Source organism: Falco biarmicus, chromosome 6 (assembly GCF_023638135.1).
Source record: "Falco biarmicus isolate bFalBia1 chromosome 6, bFalBia1.pri, whole genome shotgun sequence".
Taxonomy (NCBI): domain Eukaryota; kingdom Metazoa; phylum Chordata; class Aves; order Falconiformes; family Falconidae; genus Falco; species Falco biarmicus.
The window spans coordinates 48,801,257-48,826,612 of NC_079293.1; the positions used below are offsets into that span (position 1 = coordinate 48,801,257).

At 41.8% G+C, this 25,356-nt stretch overlaps 1 protein-coding gene across 3 annotated transcripts; it reads right to left on the reverse strand.

The window, feature by feature from the left end:
- Window positions 1–1,077: 1,077 nt before the first annotated feature.
- On the reverse strand, window positions 1,078–24,865 carry TMEM242 (transmembrane protein 242). Of its 3 annotated transcripts, XM_056343458.1 has the most exons (5): window positions 24,695–24,865; window positions 22,540–22,640; window positions 17,227–17,364; window positions 6,492–6,546; window positions 1,078–2,299 (listed from the first exon to the last, which is right to left on the reverse strand). In XM_056343458.1, the coding sequence occupies exons 1-5, from the start codon at window positions 24,822–24,824 to the stop codon at window positions 2,280–2,282; spliced, it is 444 nt and encodes a 147-aa protein (XP_056199433.1). In that variant the 5' UTR covers window positions 24,825–24,865; the 3' UTR covers window positions 1,078–2,279. The 3 variants fall into 3 exon arrangements, with proteins under 3 accessions (XP_056199433.1, XP_056199435.1, XP_056199434.1); XM_056343460.1 differs by lacking the exons at window positions 6,492–6,546; window positions 24,695–24,865 and adding an exon at window positions 24,634–24,652; XM_056343459.1 differs by lacking the exons at window positions 6,492–6,546; window positions 24,695–24,865 and adding an exon at window positions 23,090–23,146.
- Window positions 24,866–25,356: the final 491 nt, after the last annotated feature.

Sequence of the window (25,356 nt, forward strand, 5' to 3'; positions counted from 1 at the left end):
TCTACACAAACCTTTAGCTAGAGAAAACCAGTTTCCAGACAGAAACAGAGAGTAAAGCTTGGAATAAGATGATCTATGAATTCCTCTGTCTTTGGAAGATGTTTTATGTTTGGCCTTATACCTCAACGTGGATTTACTTGATCACTCTGTATTCGCCCTATGAGTGTGATTCCGCTTTAAAGATTTCTGTCTGTATATTTCACTATGTTAGGATTTTTTGAAGAGCATCATCTGGTATGCCCATATAACTGGGCACCTCCAGGTTTAATTCATTCTATCTGTCATAAGGGATTTTTCTTATAATAAGTTACATTGATCCACTGGCTAACCATTACCAGAAGGGACAGCTCTCCCTTCAAGAACCAGCACCTGTCTAACCCTCAGAGCTCTAAGCACTAGAAACCCACTCGTTTTTTCTTCTGAGTTTCTCCTGAACTGTGCCCATGCAGTCACCATGCTGATGGGAGGTAAGCAACGGCAGAGCGGCTCTTTTCAGAGGCAGCCAGCAGGTAGATCAGGTCAGATGCTTCGCACAATTCCAGGAGCAGCCATTCATTTCAGTACAGGACAAGTCACCCTCTGAACAGCCCTGTCTTTCCCCACTGATCGTGCACGGAACTTTGGCTGACTGATTTGGGTGAGTTATTTAACCCAACAAAGACAGATATCCAAATCCCACCTTAGAAACTAAAGCATTCTTACAGACATCATGTAATTTGCCTTTATTTACTTCAGTACTTGACTGGTTTTAATGACACGGCTACTTGGCTAAACTTGGTAACTCAGCACTAGTACGCGTAAGTGTAGGCAATACAGGTATCACCCTGCACACGAACAGAAATATGAAAATAGCACCATTTTTCATGTGCAAATGATAGCACATGTATTCACCACAATTTACTTAATATTGATTACAAGCATCAAGCTGTGGAGAAGATGTCAACTATTAAACTTCAGTTGCTTTAAAGATACTACTTTACATGTTTCATAGGAAACCCATACTTCTCTATTATTGATCTGACATTTACAGGTTTTTTATGTTCTTCCCTAGGAATATAAAGACTTAATCACAAAAGACAGGTTTTAAGAGAACTTTATTAAACCTGACAACCTACTAACTGGACTGTGTGCAATTAATAAAAAAAATCCAGATAACTGCAAATTCAACAAAGGATTGTTCACCGATAGCTTTTTTTATTATTCTTTCTGCATTTTTACAGATCTACAGTTCTGCAAACACAATGTTTGAATAAGACATTATTCTTCCTAGTTTACACCCACACTTCATGAGATTGCTGCAGTGTGGAAAATGTCATGTTGCTTCTCCTGATGGAAGATCCACAGGAACCACTGAAACAGAAAAAAACAAGCCCTGCCCATACACTTTCTTAGCTGAAAATACTTGTGTAGGACAGACGGGTATCTCACTGTTTTATACTATCTTCACTGACAACTTAAATTGCTATACAAATATACTAAAGAGTTTTATGCAAACTGTCTGGTTCAGTATTGTGTAATCCAATAAAAAAGCTAATACTGAGAAAACTGCACTTTGTAGAGCTCTCTTCTGATGCTCTATAGAGCAGCTCAGTATGTCTTGCATATTGGATGTTTTAAACTTTCCCTTCAGACATACAAAAATAATTTGGCTTAGATACTTTCTCTGTTGCAAATTTAAGTAGCTCCTTTATTTTTAGAAGAGTGGTATGCTTTACCTTCAGGCTCAGTAACAGATCTGTTACAATTGACTTGATGGTCATATTCTTAATTGAACATGTAAATGTCACTCAAAGTACTGTTATCTGTCTCCTACAGAAATTTCCTAAAATTCCTCTTAAGACACAGGATGGGATAAGAGTTTATTGGGGTTTTGTCCTTGTATTTCCTACTGAAGATCAGTTTCTACTTTAAGTGTTCATAAGAGAAAGTCTTTTTTCAAGTTGGAACCAACTTATCTTGGAGGGTTTATTTCCTCACAAATCAACTATACCAAGCACACTGAAAACCACAATATAAATTGTTTTTCTTTGTTTTGTTTTTAATTCCCTTGCTGCTACATGTTAACTGGTGTCCCCAGGTTCAGTGAACTCAGTCAGTAACTTGCTCAGTCTGAGTTTTCTTTATTTTTCAGATGGGACACTTCTGCTACTTCTGCTCCTGTTCTTGCTGAACGAGACATCTCCAAATGGCTCTGAGTCTTTCACTTTGATTTAAGTAAGTCTTCCCATTCAACAGTGGACTCACTATTTTTAGGAATTGCAGGAAACATTGACTGCATTTTAGTTCGGAATTCTTTCATCTATAAAAGAGATTAAAAAATAAAATCAGTTAACCATTAATAAGAAGCAAATAAAGTAGTATCATGAATCTCGGGCTTATTCCACAAAATAAGTTGTGTGAGGTAAAGAAGAGGTAAAAAGACTTTAAAAATAACAGAAAAGTAAGACTTTCCCTCTGATTATGTTGGTTTGATTAACAAATGAAAAAAAGTATGAAGGGACCCACAACAATCCCCCCTTCTAAAGCACCACACTGGGCTGCCTAAGTTGGACGACTTGCCTGAATGATTCACTACTGTTACACGAACAACTACATACATATATACACACACATATAAAATCTTCTGTTTGGAGGAAAACTAGTTCCATAGAATGTGCCCATACGTTCACTTCTTCTACAGTGCCTTTTTCTACACTTGTAATGCATTAAAGGCCCAATAGGTCTGTTCAAGGATTTTAAAACAAGGATTAAATAAAAAATACTGGTCAGCTCTGACAGTTCAGGTTTATCCCACCATATGGATACAGCTGAAAAAACAAAGTCTTGTTCAAATTCACACATTAGTAGGAAGGAAAACAGGATTTATAATGATATACAGGACCAAGCTTTTCTTGCACTGTTGTTAAATTAAGAAATTGTGAAAGAGGAAGTTTGCTAGTTTCATATTCTGTATATCAATATATTAACAGCAATTTCCAAATCTATATTTATGATAACCATTTTACCACCGATGTCTGATTCAATAGCCCTGGCAGGCCAGAACTGAAATTTATTTAAAAGTCACTTCTGTTTGAAGAGAATATTTAAATTTAGCAGGTTACTTTCTTCCAAGATTTTTACATATATTTTTACGTATAATATATTTTTTAAGGATAGGCATGGAAAAGTCAAATCAGTGAAAATTCTGTTACACAAACAGCAGGATGTACAGGCAAGTTTTGGACTGCTATTTTTAGGAAGCCCTACAGAATCTATGGCATTCACACAGAGAAGACAAGATGTGGTATTCAAGTACTTGATGCAACGACCTCTTGAAGACCAAATGTTGTCTCAGGCAGTATGTCCCACGGAGGTTCCAGGAAATCCAGATATTCTAAACAGCCACATAGGAATCTTCTCTAATATGCCTACATTTTGTGTGTTATGGGTCATCAGGTTTTTTTACAAATACCTTTGAGCCATTTTCTGTTCAAGTCCTTCTGCATATGAATAATTCTGACAAAGAATTGGTACTTCTTTAGTGAAACCTTGCTGGAATGCAATTATTCAAGTTACAGCTGGTACAAAGAATGAAACAATTTACAAAGAAATTACCAATCCTTTACTAAGACAATAACTAACTATGATGGATGAAAGCCTTTTAGAATTAAAGTTCTTGTGTAAAAATACCTGGGTACTGCTAATCAAATGAAAATACATGTTATATAAAGTAGGAGAAAAATGCAGAGCCAAATGGTCTTTTTTTGGTTTATCCTGATTGTGTTCTTCTGTAAAAGCTAATTCACTGTCTGCTTTGTATTTTATTCTGATCAGATAGCTGTTTTGATTAACTATTCATTCTTGGTTTTTAAAAACCTTGGCAATTGCACACAATTGCTCCTGAACTAGTATTTTCGCTGCTTATTTAAAACTGAAAACCTCTCATAGACAGCTAGCATTTCCAAGAATAATAAACACCAGTATCAGAGCTGATGTAGGGGAACAGCCCAAACTACATTAAACAACTGTTGACAATTAAATACAAGCATTCACAATAAGAAATGCTTTAGGAGCTTTGGCTTAGCTCTTTTTTCCAGTCCTCTGTAATTAAGCTACCCCAGCTCTCTGATGTTCAGGAAGTACTCAATTTACTTAACACTTCTGACTTCCTAAAGAGTGAACCAACTCTTCTACTCTTCCGTCTCCCTCTAAGAATTACCTGGCTGTTTGGTAACACAGGGATGGTCAGATCTTACCCTGATGTAAACTGCTGTAGCTCAGCTGGTGTAACTGGAAATAAATCATTTTATATCCGCTAATGATCTGGTGCAATGTAGATTTTTTTGTATGTTTCTAAACACAGACTTCTAAATTTCTTTTAGTGTCAAATTTAAATGATGCACTCATAAGCTCTACAGGATGCCTCTGTTACTCCACTGAAGACACACAAAACCAAAGGAAAACTAAAAGCATTTATATAAAGCCTCCAAAAGGGGGATGATGGCTGGGACAGCCATTCAGAAAAGTACAGTGTTTCCTCATTCTTAACAACTACCTTGTAATTACTAACATGCCAAACTAACCCTCGAATGCAAAAAAAATCTTGTCTGTGAAATAATACGGCTCTGCTCTAAAAGAAAAACGGTATCTATTTAGAAAGTACTAAAACACTGCTAGCAGCTGCAGATTTAAAAATAGTCAGATTTTTCTCCCCTCAGAACGCTAATTTATGTTCTGCATGTAAAAGCAACTAATTTCCTGGAAAAACAATTTTTCCTTAACACGTGGACCAGATCTGAAATATTCAATGTCTTTCTTTTGCTTTGAACACTCCCTGAAAAACCTCCTCAGCCTTGTCTTCCCAGATTTTGACGCTTACTTGTAAAATCATTTTGCAAGTGATGCCAGACGCAATGCCTCACTTACCACTTCCTCTCTTACCAGCATCTATGCCCTTTTCCACAAGGCCCCTCTGCAAAAAAGTAGTTTTTCACTGCAATTCACAACTTTGACCATGTTTTATATTTCTCCACAAACTACCTTCCTTTGTGATTCCTGGACAGTGAGCTATCTTAATAAATCGTAATGCCAAGCTGATCACCATTGTGCATTGTCTTCCCAATGTTATGCTTTAGGTTGTCAGCGATTTAAGAAGGGTGTCATCTACAGCGACTGGCATGGGCCCCACTAATACAGTATGTCCAAACAGGGCCAATTTCTTCACAATACAAATGCACAGCGACTCTTAGCAGAAATTTTCATTTCAATACAGCTTAAAAGATACCGCATCCTATTATTTCTCTCCACAACAGTTTTTCAGTTCTTACTAACAATACATTAAGCAACACAGTACTAGGCATGGACTTCTATCTTCCCCATCTCCATCTCCTCCCAGTAAGAAAGTGCAGTACAGTATTTATTAGGGCTTTGATCTGGACTTCTAAGGTATCTCCTCTTTCTTTTCTGTTCCACTAAATAACATCAGATTCTGAGTTTCTTCCTCCATTTCCACATTTGTGCTTGTTGCTATCCTGAATGTACTTCCAAATCCTAGCCACTGTTCTCGCTGCACTCTGAGCTCCTCTAAAGCCCACTTGCCCCACTGCCTAAAAGCATGGAGAAGACTTTGAAAAGTAACTGTTCTCTGAGGTAATGGAACCAGTGTACACACACGAATGACAGTGGAAGCCACATCCCCAAGTTCCTATCCCTTCTGTCCTAGTCACAACGTCTGCCTGATTATGAACTGTTCTAACACCAAATTTTAGGCTGACATCTTTCAGCCAAAGACTATCAGCTTGATATTCTGGGCCTTGACTGGCCAAACTCTACTTAATGTATTTATATATTTAGGAATATATTTGGCCTCCAAAGTAACTCACGCTGGCCTTGGGGTTGTTCTTGTTTGCATCTAGTTGACAGCATCATACCAGGTGTATTGCAGCTTCAGATGATCCTTGTAGTGAATTTGTTCCCTGAACATGTACCAGCTGTCCTTCAACAAACTGGGCTTACCAGTATCCAGTCACCTCCTGCAGTGTGGTGAGCTTCTTGTAATGATGAATCTGGCTTTATGTTCTATTAAAACAGCACACTTGAGGTGCAAGAATTGGGATCTTGTCTTTACCTGCTTTACCTCTCAGGGGACAAGCACACTTCTCGATGAGGGAAATGCTGCAATTAGGAATCTGTGTCATGCCTTGCCTTTTGGATTTTTAGCAGACATGACATTCAGGAGGTCTCTTCTCCCCTCTCCCTTCCTGGAAATCTGTATTTCCTCCAGATTCCACAATACACATACCAGTGGTCTCAAATCAAAAAGCATTAATTTAATTATGAAATCTAATGTGCCATATGTGTACTAAGTACTTGATTGTTTTGAAATAATTCACTGAAATGCCTGCCTCTTTATTATTGTCAGCCACGCTGACACTGGGGTACTCGGTTCAACTGTTATGATGTCTTCAATTAACAGCGCAGTAAACCAAGCAAAAAAGCTGAATGTATTTTACCTCGTTCTGCTGCCTTCAGTACTGCAGGCCACTCTCTTAGCTGTTGCTTCTGAACCTAGTGGTACATGAGCGATTTGTAACACATTTCTTAACATTCCAGCATGCTCCATTCCTGGAGGCAACTCTCTGAAGTGAATTTCACTCAAATGAATTTTATTTTTTTATCACAGATATTGCAAAGCTTGACGCTGTTTTTTCTTGCCAAATAAATTACAGTAACTGTTCCACCTCTGTCAGGCTTCTTTCTAAAAGGGTATCATCTACCTTACTGCATTAAATAATCTGTAATAGCTACAGATCACTGTTATTTTCTTATCTTAACCTAATGATCCTGCCTCAGATGGCAAAAATATGGGGACCTAAAAGCATCTTCCATTTAATAATCTCTTTTTAATGTACATCGTTGACAGAATGTCATGCAAAAATTGGGATAGCACTATTACTGAGAGCACTTATGTGGCCGTTCATATTAAAATGAATGAAAGAGGGGCTAAAAGAGTCTATTTGAATCCTAGAATGAAAGTTTTACGAAGAAATGTTCTCCTTAATGTCTGACATTCATAATAGGCCAACCCAGATTCTAGGAATTATTAGTTTCCTATTTCAGTACTTGCACCAGTAAGAACTGCTTACATTAGCTTCCAAGTGAAATGAGGTTAGATGCCCTGAACTGGAATATCGACTGGCAGCAGAATACAGTACGTACATTCCCTGCGTTCTCCTCAGCCACCTTCCATTTCCTAACGCCCGAGGATGAGATGGGCTGCCCTGGATCTAAAAGCATCAGCAAGGACTGTGCTTGCCACCTTTTCCCATATCTTAAAATAATTGCTACTGCCCTTGTGAGCAAACAATTACCAAGGTCCACATACAGAAATAGCAAGTTATTTGTAGAAAACGGCAAGCGCTGAGCCCTTACAGTACTGGAAGAGCAGAGCAGGCAGCCTGCTGCTGAGGGTGATTCTCTGAGTCTCAGTGTAAACTGGGGCACTCACTGCAGGTCACCCTGTGCCAGTTTGCATGTCAACCTCTAAAGTAAGCATGGAAAATAGAGCCCTGGTTCATATTCTCAGACCTTACACATCATTGGCAAAGGCATTATGAATGCTTGGATTATTCAGAACTACAGGTATATGAAAATGGCCCTCAGAGGGTCAATCCTGGCAGAATACATCCCAATATTTAACTGTCTTACGCTGCACTGTTACAGTACACTGTTCAAATCCTGTTTGCCGATTACAGTGTTTCAGGCTTGCAAAGAGAAAAGAAAAGCAGCAGCAGAATTTTATTAAAGCATCTAGAGAAGTCAAGAGCTCCTATTAACCCCCTATCCCATGGAGACTTACACACATGCTTAACTTTATGCAGTGTTGAATACTCTCTTTGAAATCAAGAGGGCCATTTACAGTGCCGAAAATTAAACAAACACGTAGACATGTTTTCCAGAAACTTATCCCTATAAATCCTGTGTAATTGGATAAAACAGTTCCCATGCTTTTAAAAAGAAAAATAACATGAAAATAACCTACGTGAACTTTACAGGGAGAGGGGGAATGGGTCGTCACTGTTTAGAACGCAGCTGTCAGTTCCCAATTCATTATACATATGTAGTAGCTTCCTACAGCTACTACATATTCTGTCTCAAATTACCAGTGAACTACCGAGAGCTGTCAAGTCACAAGGGTCAGGCTGCCTCTTTTCCAATGATTGGGTCACATGAAGAGATAAAACACATGAAATATCTTCCTCATCTTACTTGTCCAAGTATGCAGCAGCCATGTTACTCATTCAGAAATGAATGCATATCACAAATGGGAAGATAGCTGGTCTGCATCACAAACGTGTTTTACTAGCTCCACTTTGTCTGCTTTAATTTCTGTGTGAATGTCACTCAGCTCCCAAAAGTGAGATTGTTAACTGGTAGCCTGAAAGTGTCTTTCTATACATCTATTGTAAAAGGAAGAAGATGCCATTCTAGTAGAAAAGCCTAAAGAAAACAAAACTGTTCTGGTTTATGGCTAGATTATTTTGAATTATTAAAAATAAAATAAAATAATGATAAGCTATTTATGATCAATGGGAAAGAGCTATTAATTTATATGCACCAAAACAGTGATTTTGTAAACCACAATCCGAAACAAAAAAGTAACTTCCTTAGGTTCAGAGATATGGAAATACCCTTTTAAAATTGGATACATGTCCATGTTAATCTTTCTGAAATAAAATGCCAAGGATTTAAGTTTTTGTTGTATATTTTGTAGTATACAGTATGTCAAAGGTGACTAAGTAAGTGTCTCATTCTCAAGTATTCTCATTGATTTCAGTGATGCTACATCAGGCTTCAAAATAAAAGTAACAGTACAAAGTTTGGATTATACAACCTTGTTGCAAAAGGCTTTCATGTCATGAAGAAAAATGGAGTGAAATACTTTTGAAATCACTGAGGAACATGACATTTAGTTCTGCAGAATTTTACTTTCAAATCTGAGTGCCTGGAAAGGACATGCACAGAATTAGTCTATTATAGTGTATTAGTCACTGCTCCTTAGTCACCCTGGGCAATTTGAAAAATTAATATTGAAGTAATTTAAAATTTAAAATAGTTAAATACCTAACTGTATAAAGCAAGTTGGTTAATGGACCCGAAATCTCAGGATGTGTCCCAACTCCATATGCTCTTCTGTGCTGTAACTTGGATTTCTGAATTAAATTAAAAACACAAATTGTCTGCAAGCAGGCAGTTCCTGAAAAGGGCAACTTGAGTAATTTTTTCCCTCTGCACATCCAGGAATTCATGATATGTATCACCCCCAAGTAAGATTCATGGCTGGGAAAAGAGCCAGCACAAAACCAAAACTCTTCAGTGATGCATAAGCCTCGACTGGAGCTGAATTCCAGGCAGGAAACCTGCCAGAGCCAGTGTGACACCCAGAGCCAGGCAGGGACGGCTGGGTGCCTCCAGGGAAGCAGAGCAGCTGAGGTCTTGGACCACAGAAGGGCGAGACCAGCAGGGCCATACCACCCCACTAAATGAAGCACAGGAAGATCCCAAGGGACCAAGATATAGCATGAATAATTTGCACCTAGCAGGTAAGCTTTTACTCAGATTTCAGTTGTACACTTGCAGTTCACAGTTAGTGCAGCCAAGAAGTGGATCAACCCACTTATGGTGATGCAGAACTGCTCCACAGAGGCAATTTCAGACCACAGACGAACATGGTTTTGTTCTTTCTAGCTTCTTAACGGGTTGGTGGCAGCAAACAGCTACAAGTCTGTCCCAAGACATAGCAGAGTAACTCCTCAAGACAGCTACAGTTACAGTCTGCCCATATTCAAGACCAATACTTACAACTGTCCCCTGCTACATCTGCAGCTTTCCAATAAGAAAATTACGATCTTATTCCTTGAATAAGCATTCTGCCTGATCAAGTACACAGTGAAGTTCATAGGTTACTTTTTATTTTAATTTACTTCTTGGATAAAATACCAGTGGTACCTATATGTCTTCTCCACACCAAACTAATCAGGCAATAAAAGCAGTATTTTTTCTGTGTATGTTTTCTGTACGTATTTTATGCTTTACTGTAAAAACAGGAGGAGGAAGAACTAACTTGTACTCCATCTTCTTTCTAAAAGCTTAAATTTTGGTTAAGTGTTGAGGAAATAAGAGAACATTAAAAAAACCTGGGCAAATTTGATTTATATTGAAATACATGATCATGAAATAGCAAGGAAAATACATGCTTTATTATGCAATCAAACATAAGCAGGATAAGGAATAGAAACTTCATGAATAATACTTAGATGAGGATTAGGTACAACTATAATTAAAAACTAATATCAATAAAAAATTTAGGAATGACTCTAGGATGACTCTAGAATGATTCTAGCAGATACATTGCTTTTACAGCAACATTTGTTTATTTATGAAATAGCATAAAAATTTCAGCCCCTGCAATATGTCTATACTTGGTTGGTACCTACAGCTCTTAGTACTATTTACAGATGCCAACACCAATAACTTTTGAAGACTATGTCTCCATGTTCTCATTTTATTTTTTAAATTAATCCATCCTTAAAACCAATATTCTTTTTTATACTGTACCTATGACTACAGTCTCACAAAATTGTATCAAATATCTCTCAAAGTAAGCGGGAGGGATGTTGTTATTTGTGTGCTTAAAATGGTGATTTAGAGGTTTGATTTCCTCTAGAGAAAATCTGCCCACCGAGGAAATGTCCTTACCAACAAAACCATGGTAAGCATGTATTCTCTATTGCTTTAATTGTTTTAGATGTCTCTTTACAGCTGTGCAGTTGTTTTAGTCTGTTAATATTTTAAAGGTTGAGACCAATGAAAACCAGGATATTTCATTAGGAGTCACCATAAAAATGATAAACTAATATTTTATAACTATATTAGTTACAATTTGCTAAGCAATTCTTCTCACTATTTTTACAGCTTTCCATGGAACAGATGTGGAAGCAACAATCAGAATCACACAAACCTTCATATGAATCATCCTGGCCCTTTTCCTATGGGAGAATGAATGCTTTTATGTCTGAGGAAATAAAACCTAATTTATTGAGGGCATGAAGAGCAAAAGGGTTTTTAAAGTATAATTTATCTTGTTTGTTAATTGTGTATGCTTCAGTCTACAAGGGCTGAGGGTATTGTTCTGCATTTAAAAGGTGGCTCATAGTTACTGACGGTTTAAAAAAAAAACCTAAAAAGAAGAACATCAGGCATTCACAGGTATGTTTTAATACCTGTCAAGTATTCTATTGCTGCAAATTTAATATAACAAAAAAAACCAAAACAACAAACAAACAAAAAACCCCAACTGCTTATTTAAAACAAGGGTTTACAGCTCAACTGTAATTTGTAGAAAATCATGAAACTAACATTTTTCCAAGCAACCAAAAGGTATGGTGGATCACACTTGTAGAACAGGTAAATAAAATAAGAAAGGTTTAATTTTTTGACACTTCCACGAAAACACTTGTTTAGGTCAAGTGTAACAACAGGGGTTTTAAGATCATTTTCAATTTTTTACTGAGTGAAACACCATTTACTATTCAATTGAAAATTTAAAACTTCATTGAGCATTTCAGATGGAGAATGATGGAATAAGATGTTTCAAAACACTTCACAACTTCAAAAAAATATTAATAACCAATTGGCCAAACCCTTTTTTTTTTTTTTTTTTTTTTTTTTTTACACAAAATTTATTTCAAGACCTCTGTATTTTGCATCACAAACAGTCAGCCCACTGCACCAGGAGTGGGCAGCTACAGGGTTCTGAGGTTACAAGCTCAAACCCCTGTAAGATAATGACACGAGGTGGAAGTTGTTAAATAGCAAACACACTTGTTAAAAAAGGGGGTGCCACTTTGTTTCAAGCCAGATGCCAATTATTAAGCTTGTGCTTAACATTTCACATGCCCTTCTATTTTTTGAGGGCCTAGAGAGGAAACTGTGGGTGTGTCTGGATAAGCCTGGAGTTCAGATCAGGAGTGCCCTCCAGCAGCAGATCTCCCAGATGTCCATGCTTACTAGGCATGAGTTTGTGTACTGTCTCAGAATACATGAACTGAGTTTCTTTACGGTGACACAAAACTGAAGCAGCGCTCTAGGAGCGCACATAACATACTCCAACTGCAAGCAGGCATTCAAGCCATGGGGCAAGGCCAGAGTCAGTCCAAATTTGAAAAAGCCCCTGAATGGTTGTAGGTGTCAGGTCCTCAGGCCCCAACTGCTTCACTGCTCCAGCGCTGCTGGTCGGTGATACTTGCTAATATAGACAGCTTCTACGACCAAAGATAATCAGAGCGGGACTGACTTTAAATATTTTCCTAAGCCATGGCTGGGAGCAAGTTGCAAGTTCAAAAGGTTTATTACTAACAGCTGGTTATTTTCTGCAAGAGGTACTATATAAAACTTGATAACCACCATCTCCTAAGGTTCTGAAAATGAAGATTTCTCTTTTACATTATTGAAAAACAGAACTTAAACCATTGTCACACCAAGCCCTCACTGATCTACCACTTCTCCACTTAGGAATAAAAGTTGACTGGAATTTAGTTGGGTTTACTACTTACCAGCCTGTTCTTAGATTACAAGAGTGGTTACTGCAGTCAGGGGATATTAACAACCCAACCTGAAACAGCATAAAATCTTTTATATCCCTTAGATATAAAGATCAGTTACTTACTATCACCCCTGGGTTTTCATGCTGGCATAAAAAGCAGCAGACTAAAGCTACAGGGAACCCACCTTTAACAATAAAGCCATTTAAGAGCTGGAAGTAGGCACTGTCATAGCACTGTTTTAAAAACCAATAAACCACAAAGATTAAACAAAAATCTATTATCACCAAAGCCAGTGCACCACCTCAGTGTCTGGAACAGATCTTAGCAATGACTTGCTTCTATGGCAAGCACAGGCTGCCTCAGAAGCTGTAAGGATGAGGCACGCTGAACCGTGGCTTCAGCTTCTTTCCACGACACAAACTGCTGAGCAATGGCGACGCTGCTTCAGAATGACGGACATGGACTAATTACAGCAATTATAACTCATCAAGGAAATATCGTGCCAGTTTGCTCTTGTCATTTTATCTCTGACTTTGTAAGTGGTGACAAGATAATTTAAACAGTCACAAAGCTTAGAGAAATACATATTATCCTAATAATACCTGATAATTTGTGCTTCTAGGAAACACATCCCCAAACGTTAAAAATCAGTGTTCTGGCAATGATACCATGGGAAACCGCTCTTCCGGGCTCTAACTAACGGCAACACCGTCTGCCACTACCGCACCGCCAGGTCTGAAATCCGGGTCGGTGCGAGACGATCAGACCCGCTCACCCCGACCGGGCTCCTCTCGCCGCCGCCACTGCTGCCGCGGCTCCACCAGCAGGTGTCGCTGCAGCGCCGCGGAGCCGCCCCCGCGCTCCCGCCTCGCCCCCGAGCGGCGCCTGGCGGCGGCGGGCGGTAACGCAGGCCCCTTCCCCCCCGGAGCGCCAGAAATCCTGGCAGCGCGTGGGAGACGCTCGCCACCTCTTCCTGCGGACACCGGTATGATCACAACGGGTTTATGGCTGGCACGCTGACAGGACGATTGGGGCAATTCAGTCACTCCCCTTGCACAGCCCCGTTTCGGCCCAGCCCATGGCTAACGCCAGCAGAGTTCACAGCGCCAAGAGCACTGAGCACAGCTTTCACCGCACATCTCCAAATTCACCGAGGAGCTTTGCTCTCCTCCTCCTGCAAAGCAAAGCCAGCCCAAGCTGTGGCATGCACGAGGTTCAGCCGTCTCCACGGGATGGCCAGTCAGGAGTGGAACTGCTCAATGGCTTTCCTGGCCAAACCAGCTACGCTTCAAGATCTGCTAGCTCCCCTGCTCCTTTTTGGTGTGATGCCTGCCAAACCATCATGTCTGATTTTCCGCTGTGGCTTCTTGTATTTTACTCCTGGAGATGACATGAGGCATTAAACAACACTTAGCAACTCAGTCTTACTTGACTCGGAACTCCCCTGCAAACTCTGCAAGCGAAGGTCAGTCCTTTATCCACTAAGATCCCACCAAGACAGTCACAGTGAATATAGTTGACAATGGATTTCAGAAAGCGCTGGAGTTAACGAACTCCCACATGTGACAGAAGCAGCTTGCTTGTTTGCTAAATGAAACATCTGCATTGCTTACAATCCGAATGTTATTATCCTTAATAATTTAATATCAAGAGACTATATTAACTGTCAGGACTGTTACCACTATTACCAGTAGCTCTACAACACATCAAACTGCTGCCTAGCAGGGCCGGATCACAAATTAGCAGGTCCCAGGAGCTGCTGGTTACTGTTAAAGGCAGTTAAGGTGAAGCAGCTTTGTCCAGCTGCCAAAGCTTTAGTTACAAGTTCACAGACTCCTGGCATCAAAATCAGCCGAGTCTCCCCTCAGGTCATGTATAGTACAGCACTTTCCAGGGCTAAAGTCTGCGTTAAGTTCATAGCTTTCTAATCTTGATACTGTGTTTGAAACTGTAACTTGAACTTCTACAAGTATTGGGAACCTGCAGGTACTACAGAGCAACTGAATTCACAGCGCTCAACCACGCTGAAGGCTCAAGACATTGTTATTCAGGTAAATCTGTAAGACCCTCTTTTTAAAAAGCTTAACTGAAACTAAAACGTTCATTTGAAAATGCTGAGCTTAGTGCAGTATCTGTGGTGTCCTGTGGTCTGAACAGATCATGTGGAAAGAAACTATTTCAGTGATCACTTCAGTACTTTCCCACAAATAAAACTTAATTTTTTTGTGTCTATCTTATAATTATTAGACACAACACATGCATCTAATGTGTGTCCTTAAAAATCAGTATTTTAAGTGACTGATTGTTAATTTATTATCTCTGGTTACATGATAGCAATTAAGAATTTTCGAAAGTATCAGAACGTCCCCCTGAAATAGGAAAATTTAAAAAAAAAAAAAAAAAAAAAAAAAAAAAAGAGGCCCTCCTTAAAATGAGCTATGTTAAAGAGTTCAGAACTAATGATGTACCAGGCAGCTTATAACCCTTACCTAACCTCACCTGTTCAGGAAGATGATATTTAAGGACAAAAATACTATCTTTCAATAGCCAGTGTTTGCTCCTGAGTGTTATGTTAAAGCAGTATCCAAAAAGAATCAACAACAGTAAAAAAAAGAAATATGACTTACTCTAGAAATATATTTTAATGCTAATAAACCTCTTCTCTTTGGTCAAAATATTTCATTTTTAACATACTTCCGCTTTTGTGCCTCCAGCAATTTTAAACATATTTGATTTCAACAGATATATAGTAAAACAGGAAAAAGAAATGTGTGACAGGAAATCTACAAATCGCTAATTTTTGATTCTGCAATAATGAGTAGCACTATTGTATGTGGTTCCCTTCTGCCGTGGGAATTTAAAAGTCAATAGTGAATGCAATAAGTATGTCAGTGGAGAGCAGAGAGCGAGCTGTTCGAAATCATGTGCAGACACAGTCTCCTGACAGAAATCTTGCTTCCGTCAGCGTCTGCAGTTCTCACCACGCACGACAGTGAAACGTAAGCGCTCCACAGCAGAAACCTATACCAACAGGCATTTGCAAAAGCCTCTTAAAACAGCTTCCCCCAACTCCTTTCAACAATAACACAACACACAATACAATAAGGTAAAGCTTTCTGACTAGGCACAATGCTCAACGAGTCTCTCCCATGGCCTGCAGCATGCTATATGCCTCCGACACAAAAGCCGCTGCTGTCAGGTAACCAGAAGCCCCATTAGCCTCTGGCATGTCCTGGGACTTGGCCATCTCAAGCTTACAAGGATGTTCCATGTCAGCAGTCCCAAGGAAAGCAGCCTCAGAGGGAAACCAGGCAACTGTGGGTCTAGGCTAGTACAGAAGTCAAAGGAGGTAAAAATCAAGCTCACCAAAAAACGGTTCATGTAAATTGCAGACTAGGGTCAGATTCCGCTGTCCTTCAGCAGGACCAGAAGTACTCTGACAGAACGAAAATCAGAATCGGCAGCATAGCGTGAAACGAATCCTTTTGGCTGATAATATAACTGACAGTAAACTGAGTGGACTGATGGAGCTCAGCACGCAGAGCATAAACGGGTACTCCCGCCCTTCCTACCCCTTCTCTGCCGTTCCACTACAGCCTCACAAGAAGGACTGGAGTTTAAACAAATTGTGTTGTTGCTGTTTCCTGTGTCCTGCTATGCTTTTTTGGCGTTTTGCCTTCCTTTACTGCCTCCTATTGAGAATCAACATTGAAAACTAAGGAATAAGGAAGGCACTGTGTAGTGCTGCATGTTGGGATCAAAATCATGACCTACAGGATACATCAGCAGAGTAGACAAGAAGTGAGAACTTGAATAAAGACATTAATGAGAACAGTACTGGGATGAAGCAGTATCTTCTTCCTTTTAGTTTTGGGAGACACTTTGCCGAATATATAAATAACTCGCCATGGAAGGTAAAGGAAGTCTATTCATTCCTAGTCCTAAAGAGGATGCAGACAGCTCTGCCGAACTTAAAGCTGCAGGGGACTCTCAAGTCATGGCTCATTACTGCTTACATACACTTCAGTGTTCACACTCAACACTGTGAAACACTGGAACATAAGCAATTTACTAAAGACAGCCTCAGCCTCTTGGGATGTACAGATGTTTCCTGAGTTTCTTTGCCTTGATGTCACATTCTATTGCATGTGAAACTCAATCTCCTGCCCCCTTGTCCCTTCCAGAAATGCACTAGAAAGCAAGCTGGTTTCCCCTCGGTTTTTTCTTATGCCCAAGTGTCCTGATGCAAAAAAATGGAACTTGGACAAATAAATACTCTAAAGATAGGATTCAGGGGGTAGCCTTCAATTCAGTAAGCAAAAGATACAGAAAGTTTGTGGCTACTATTTTAGTCTCTAAATTAGAACACTGTGTCTTTTGTGAAGAATCTGAAACATCTGTGCAAATAAACATAAGCAGGACAAAATTGTTCCTCCCCCCAAATTGTCTCCTCCCACAACATCCCATTTTTTGCAGATATAAGAATGCCTTCCCTGTGTGCATACACTCTGGTTAGTCAATCTATCTGTGAATGAATGAATGAATGTGTAACTCCTAGGCTGAAGCAGTGCAGAAATGCCCCCCCAAGATGCATTACCCAAGGAAAAATATGGCATTTGAGGGGATCACACTTGCTACTCACACTGTGCACACCCAGAGCCTTCCAGATGGCAAAACTTAGCAATCCAACTCCGCACCACGCATAGAGGGAGCCCCATCCTAGGGCTCGTAAGGCCAGTGATGAACCACTCTCTGGTAGTGCAGCTGTGGCAGTAATCCCCTACAACCAAAAATAAAGTGATCAATACAAAGTGAACAATAATTGGGAAAAAAATATAAACTAAGTAAGTTCACTTAGTGATCTAGCATTTTTCCTGACTTGCCAGCTGTACTAGTATGACCACAGAAACTGTTATGGCTGCCAGCAGACCCAAAGACCCAAGGAAGCGGGTAGATGAGCTGCCTTCCCACCAGGATCAGCTTTCATGGTTGCCAGTACCACCTGGGGATGATTTTTATTACCCAGAAATGCTGAAGTCAACCGTTTCATTGGCACAGAGTCCAACACTTAGTTATCCCACCAGTCAAAATACAAAACTTAACCAAAATCAGTTACAAGCCCTTATGCCAGTCACATCAGAACATAATCACTGTAGGTCATTGATTTTGGTACTTTTTCTTGAGGGGTACAGGTGTGGGGCAACTGTTGGCCTACAAGGTCTTTATCTGCACTCCTGAAACAGCAGGGTAAGCAACTGGAAGAACCCAAGTAGCTTTCATCTGGACACAGAGAGGATATAACAGTGACTGAGAGACTAATTTCAAGGGGCTGCAATTCTGAAGGAGCTCTGGAAACCACTTAGGGAAATTTTGTGAAGAGCAAATAACGCTGAACCCTTCCCCCTGCGGAGTTCACCAAGGGGCAACATGGAAAATGCTCTGCAGCCTCCATACTTCTCATTTTTATCAGAAACAAGAGTAGGTGGTTTTAACCATTTGTTAAGATACAGCTGCATAAGAGTCTGCCATGAGTCCTGAAAACACAAAACTGTCACTTGGAAAAGCCACCTCAGGCCAAGAACAACAGAGCCCCAGCCACAATGAGGTCCCAACAGCAATGAAACCTTCTCCATCACAGCACATAAATTGCAGCTACTAAGGGCATAAGCCACACACTGGCTGATGTCAATCAATTTCCACCACACATTCACTGTTGGCCAGTTGATCTCATCTCACAACACCCACCTTACTGTACCTATTTGGTATAGGACAGCCTCAGCCTATGTAGCCTGCAACAGCAGTAAGACAGACATAATCCTTTTGCTCATTGTGGTAAACATCAGCAAGAGGATTTGGTTGGGTTTTTTTCCTCAAAGGATCACTGTTCAATTCTTCACATGGAAACCCAGACTCCAGATGGTAAATGTTAGACTGGCATCTATGGTCCTTAGACAACTGAACAGTCCTACTTACTTACTGGGTATCTTGGAGAAAAAAAAAAATTATTGCTCAGAGGTAAACATAAATAAGGCTGCAAGCATACAAATATATTCAGAAAAGAATTAGTTCATCTACAGTCTAAAATACTGAAAAGTAAAACTAACTTGCAAAAGGATCCAAAACATTTTCCTCCAAAACATGCCAAAGAGCTGCACTTCTCTATTAATCACAAAAAGTGGGAAAAAAATATTTTGTATTCTTGCTTTAAGATGATGATTTTTTTTTTAATGGTTCTTCTTTCTTCTTTGATATAATTAAACATATGTAGTGTTTATCACTATGGTGTTAGGTCAGTGAAATAGCTCCAGCAGGTTTTTTTCCTCCTGGCTTCCTAATTATTGAAATATTAAAATGATCCTCAGACAGTCCTCAGCATTAACACATTTCCTTAGGATTTAGCTGTAGGCACAGTTACCCAAGGACAAATCTTGATCCTTATTTATTCTGATTTGGACATCCTGAAGTGGAAGCTGTTAACAAAACAATGCTCTGCAAGCACACACACAGACACAAACAGCAGAAATCTCTAGTCACACTATATACCACATCCTATTGTTTCCTTACCATAGCTAATGAACTTTCATAACTCTTTCAGCAGTGACTGCTTTGAGTAGATTTAAAATGCTGATAATTATTTGACATTTTTCCTGGTTCTATAGTCTAACCATATGCAACAACATGCAGAAAAATTTCGCCCATTTGAAAGATGGGAAATGAATGGACAAAAATATCCTCTACACAGAATCTTTAAATAGGAGTCATTACCTGTGAAAATTGCTGAGGAAAAAAACCCCTAACCCATTCAAATACTATTTAAATGCTTGATTGCCCCAGAAAAATAGTGGTAAGTGGAAACAACTGATCTGGTTTTACTGACAGCAGTCAAACAGCATTCAGTTACACGCTGATTCCTCAGGGTATTAAGTACACAGAAAAGGACTTATGTAAACAAGACAGTTTATTATATGATTATCAGATACACTGTTCAGAGCATCAAGAAAGCTGATCAATGAAATGCTAAATAATTTAAAAAGACAACAGTAGCATGGCAGAAAAGATGTCACCAACGAAAGCACATTTTTAAGAGAACTGAGTTTTATTCACAAGCCCATTATACTAAGCACAGATTGTCTTACCTTCATTACTGGTCCTGTATTTTTCTTTAAAAAAGCAACAACTTAATTTAAAAAACAAGCTATTAAACAATACTTGAGTCTTTCTAAAAACCAGGCCAGGAAAATATAGGGCAGAAATAGTTGATTTGGTTACCAAAATATATGCTTCTTTTTTTTTTTTCTGGAGGATATAAGCAGGAAGTGGGAGCAGGAGAAATTATGTTGTTTTTCACAGACACAGGCCTCAACCCTTTAACTATCCCCTTGTGGATAAGAACGTGTCTGAAAGGCAGCAGTGCCTAAAATAAATGGTGTGTTCAACTGCTCTCTTAGATTGTATTCAGCATGTTAATCGTTTTGTATGACATAATCCATTGTGAAACTAAACACCTGGATAGATGCCGGTAAAACTGGACACATCATAGGAGGCTGCTGCATCTGAGCATTTAATTTTAACCAATAATTTCTTAACTGAAGTTCTCTGCAGTGGTTCATACTAAACAGAATTATGTAATCTCAGTTTCGAGTCAATTTGGGCATGAGTCCCACAAATGCTTACATTTATTTACTTCACTGCCACAGAAGAGGTACAGTAGGTGAAATTTCAGCTTCATCTCTTACCAGTAACATCAATGCTACTCTACAAGAGTAGGGTCTCATATTGTTGCTTCCTGGAAGTCTGAATGCAATCATGAGTTCATGATGCTGTGATGCTACAGCCTCCCCTCTAAACTGCTATTTTTTTGCTCCCATAAAACCATTTAAATCTGTCCCAGGCTGCATTATGTTTGCTTCCTGTTTCCACCTGACTTCCATGCTGCCATTTCACTGACATAAAAACTAGCACAAGCCAGCAAAGATGCTGAAAGAATAGGTCTTGCATTTCTTCTCAACATTGAGCATGAATTCTCATTCCTTCAGACCTTGCCCCAAGCTTGTGCCAATGCAGTCACTCCAGCCATGCAGTGAAGGGGATCAGAAGACTGATTTGGACTAAAACTAATGCAAGAAATAAAAACCCCACGGAATTAACCAGTATCATCACACCAACCCAGTAGCACAAGTATTGGTGCCTTTACAGGGGCTGGCATGAATTGCCAGAAACTAAGAACTGGCAGGATTACGTCTTTCAACAGCAATGCTGGCTGACGACTGCTTGAAGTACCTGTCAAACTACAGCCTCACCCTAACATGGATAAAAATAATATTTAGGTACTGAACATGTAAGAAGGATGCAATCATCTGTAGTTATTCATAGTTACGCTTTTGTTATTATACATGATGTGTTATTAAAAATTACTTGCAGTTAAGTAACTATAAATTTAATTAAGAATGCCACTGCAAAACCGTTTACCTTGTTGGTGCCTCAGAGAGCCTCTACAGACAGTTAAATCATTCTCAAAGTCTAGCCTCCCTTTTTGAGATTGCTCACCTACAAGTAGCTCGACAAAAAAGCATCTTCCTACACTTTGCAGTATTTAAGTTGAGGGGCCCAAGGAATCACAGATTTTTGCTAGCAAACCGTTGTAATTCATTTTCACAGATAGTAGCAGATACAGGTTTTCAGCAAAAATCGAAATAGTATGTATCACTTGGTGGCATTTGTAGCATATATATTCACGGATGTCAATGTAGTGTCACTCTTGATAAATTTCACACTGATAACAGGACAGCTCAGCCAGCCAAGAATATGCGTGAGCTGGAAAAAATGCAATGCTCAGGAAAAAGGAAGTTTTAAAGAGCTTTTTTTTAAAAAAAAAAAAAAGTTAAAAAAATACTGTAAAATAACTTCCCATGCAGTTTTCCATTTTGCCTATTTCAAAAAAGAAACCATACTGGCTTTATTGTTGCTGGAAAGGCAACAGATGGGTTATGCAACAGCAGCCTACAGAGGAAAAAAGAATGGCAATAGAAGGATCTCATGCTCTCTGACCACAAAAGGAGATTGTGAGTGATCTGATTCAAAGGCTCTGACAGAAAGTGCAATGGAGAAATTTTTTTTCTATTGATATGCACTGTTATTGAATTAACATTTTAAAAAGTTATCAGCTCCCTAAAAACATCTTTAATATATGTTGTATTTTATGGGCTTGGTGGAGACAATACTGAACAATTTTAAGGGTCCATTTTTGACATTTTGCGCAGTAACAAAGCTTTAGCAAGGAAAAAAGCATTCGTCAATTAAATACGCTGTATTTCAGATTAATATACCAACATGGTATAATTGCTAGCTTTGCTATGCATTTTTTTGTCTTCAGAATGCTCAGGTCGATCCTGTTAGTAATTGCGTAAGATCAGACTATTTTTGGCCATCAGATCTCATAGTACAAAGCCAATACCCACTCTCATCAGTCCCCTTACACAGTGGGAAGGGAGCAGAGAGAGCTTAAATTTTGACTAAATTATGCTACTTGCATGTTCCACAACTTACAGGCTTCCTACTTACTCATTCTCATCCTTACTGCAGTTACCTCGCTCCCTGATTCACTGTGGCACTGTAGGACCACATGGTGAACTGGATCACTGAGGCGGATACAGGCTCTGGAGCGTGTTCACATCACAGCCCTTCAATTATAGTCCATTATACAGCAGCAGTATGATTCCAGCAAACAGTGTAAGCTTTATGTATTTCAACTAATTTTGAATACTAAAGTACTTAGCAGTGCCAACTCTGAATCAATTTTTAAATTAATCCTACCCCTACTGACTTCAATTGTCTAGCGCTCTCACCATCAACTTTGTACAGCCAAACTCCACATACATCAACATTTCTATGCAGCATTTGATGCATTCTTATTTCCTGCATATCACAATCAGAAAACAGTTTAAAAGCAACAAACCTTACTGAACCAGTCTGGGTTCTTCTTTTTTGTCATGGCAAGTGTGGTGCCAAAACCTGCCATCATTCCTGCTGTAGCAACGGTACCTAGAAAAATTCCACCTGCCAAGAAAAGTTTAAGAAATAAAAATGAAGATTTCGTTAAGGGGAGGAAAAAAAAAAATCAACAAAAACCAAAACCACAAAACCAAACCTTTTTGAAAATAAAACCTAAAAAATTAAGATCTGTCAGCACATGCTGAAGGGAAAGGCACAGCTGTCTACATTATTTACATTAACTCCATATGGCAAGAAATAATATTGATTCTATGAAATAGAGCACTGTCAAGATTAATGGCAAGTGTACCTATTTTCAAGCCACACACACACACACAAATCATTCAAATCCCATGATGCCTTTTCACAGTATTTTGAAATTTCTCACTCCAGAGCCAGGCTGCTAAAATCATCTTGTTCTCTAGTTATGCCTCACCCTTCCCCAACAGGCAGATGTAGTTATATTTGTTGCATCACTTGTTATTTCAAATGGCCACCTGAAAATCCACCAGCACCTCTGAAGACCATTCCATATACAACACTTGTTCTTCAGCTTTCTTCGTTTTATGTTCCAATGCTCTATTTAAAAAAAGAAAATGAGACGAGCAGGAAGCTTTTCCAGGACAGAAAGTATTGCTCGCTTTTCAGTTCTTTCGGAGTGTTCCCAAAGCCACTTCGGGTCCCTTGATCCTTCTGGCTCTTACATCAAAGGCACATGTAACCATACCTGCCCACTTTTTAAAAAAACAGGCATGTTTTTAAAAAAACAGGCATGTTACCAAGACTAAGTACAAACCCATCTGATTCATACTAATATTAAAAAAATTCAAGGGATTACAAGTTATTCCTTTGCAGCTATCGACACCCAGCCTGTTTTCCCCCGTATTCCTTTCCAAATACCAGTTAGGTAATTAAAAAACTGGTCTGAACAGGAAGTAAGAAGCAAAACATGTTTATATGTCTTACTTATAAAAAATTAATGATCCTGTTATTATGATGTAGAAGTTTGCTGTACTTGTGTCAATGAAATCCATAAAGCACCTCTTGCGCCTGGGAGCTGAAAGCCCTCACGGGCTGCCTGAGCTCTGCGCGCCCCCTGCGCTTTACATTTCAAGGTCTGCCAACCGAGATCTCCCCGATTTCAGAAATAACTGCTTTTAAATTAACTTCTCAAAGCGGCGGAGCTCGATGCACGGCCTCCTCGGGAGGGGCCGGCTAGCGCTGCAGGGGTGGGCAAGGTGCGCGGCCGCAGGGGACAGCGCCCTGCCCGACACGCTCGCAGAGGCACGGACCCCGCTGCGAGCCGGGGAGCACCCACCCGGCGGCCCGGCCCCGCCGCTGCCCGCCTCCGCCACGGGACGGGACGGGACCGGGCAGCCTGGGCGAGTGAGCGGGAGGAGCTGCGGCCGCCGCTCCGCCAGGGGGCGCCCGGAGCCCGGGCAGTGGCTGGGGCCGCCCGGCGGGGGGCTGCGGCCCCGCTCCCAGGCCGGGCTCTCCCCGCGCCTCAGCTGCTGCGGCCGGCACCGGGCCGGGAGACCCGCTGGTCTGGTTACGGGAACTGCTTCAGGAGCCCGCAGCGCCTCTGTGCCCCGTACGAGCCGCCTCTGCCAGCGGCTGCTCAGGGGTTCCCGGCAGTGCTAGGCGCGGACCCCGCTCCCACCCCCGCAGGGTTAATCTCCCTCCAGCCCCCGCCGCCATCTCGCTGCCGTCCTCGGCCCGGGCACCTTTGCACCCCGCTGCCGCCCCCGCCTCAGGGCCCCGGACCCCGCTCGGCAGCGCTGGGGCAGCCCGCGCCGAGCCCGAAGCCCCGCGGCGGGGCCGGGCGGCTGAGGGGCGACGAGCGCCGCCGCCGGATGGGGGGGGAAAGGCGGGCGGCGTTGCGGGGCTCCCTCGCTGCATCCAGACGCCTTGCCCGAGGCCGTCCCAGCGCCCGGGCGGCTCCGCGGGGACAGGAGCGGGGCAGGCAGACCCCGAGCTACGGCAAAGGAGGCACGGGCAGCCCTCCGGCTGCGATGCCGCCCTCCCGGCGGCCGGGACCGGCGGCACGGGGCTCCCGCACCTGCTGCTCGCCGCTGACCCGTGCGGGCGGAGGGGGGGGAGGGGAGGAGGGCGCTCTGCACCTTTGATTAAGAAGAGCTTGTCCTGGGACGCCGCAGGGCTGCCAGCCCCCCGGGGCAGCCCGCACCCGGCATCCAGCGGAGCCGCCGCCGCTGCCCCCTCCCGGCCGTCCGCGCCGACAGCCGCCCCCATGGCGCCGGGCCGGGAGCAGGAAGAGGCGGTGGCTGCGGGCCGCTACCCGGAAGGGAACGGAGCTGGGCCGGGACGCGCAGCCGCCGTCCCTCCTGCGCCGCCCGGGCCGTGCCGGCGGGCACCAGCTGCCCCCGGGGGCCTGGCCGGCCGCTGTGGCCCCGCGGACGGGGCGCGGGAGCCCCGGGGGCGCCTCACTGGTGGCCGAGGCGGCTGCGCCCCCCTGCGCGCCCGGGCGGCGGCTCGGGGCGCTGGCGCCGGCGGCAGAGCGTGCCCCGGGGCGGGGGCGCCCCGGTGAGCCGGGGCCCGGGGGTCCCTCGGCCGCTGCCGGCTCCGATGCCGCTGCCAGCCGCCCCGTCGGCGAGGGCCCGTCGTTGGGGCGCAGTCGGTGGCCCCCACAGCCCGGGCCGCGCAGAGGGACACTTGGCGGCAGATGGCAACGCCTGTGACATCGGGGCTCTTGTCGCAGGCTCCCGGGGGGGGGTGTTGGAGCCTGCGGGACAGCGGCATGGGCATCGCGGAGCAAAACCGGGAG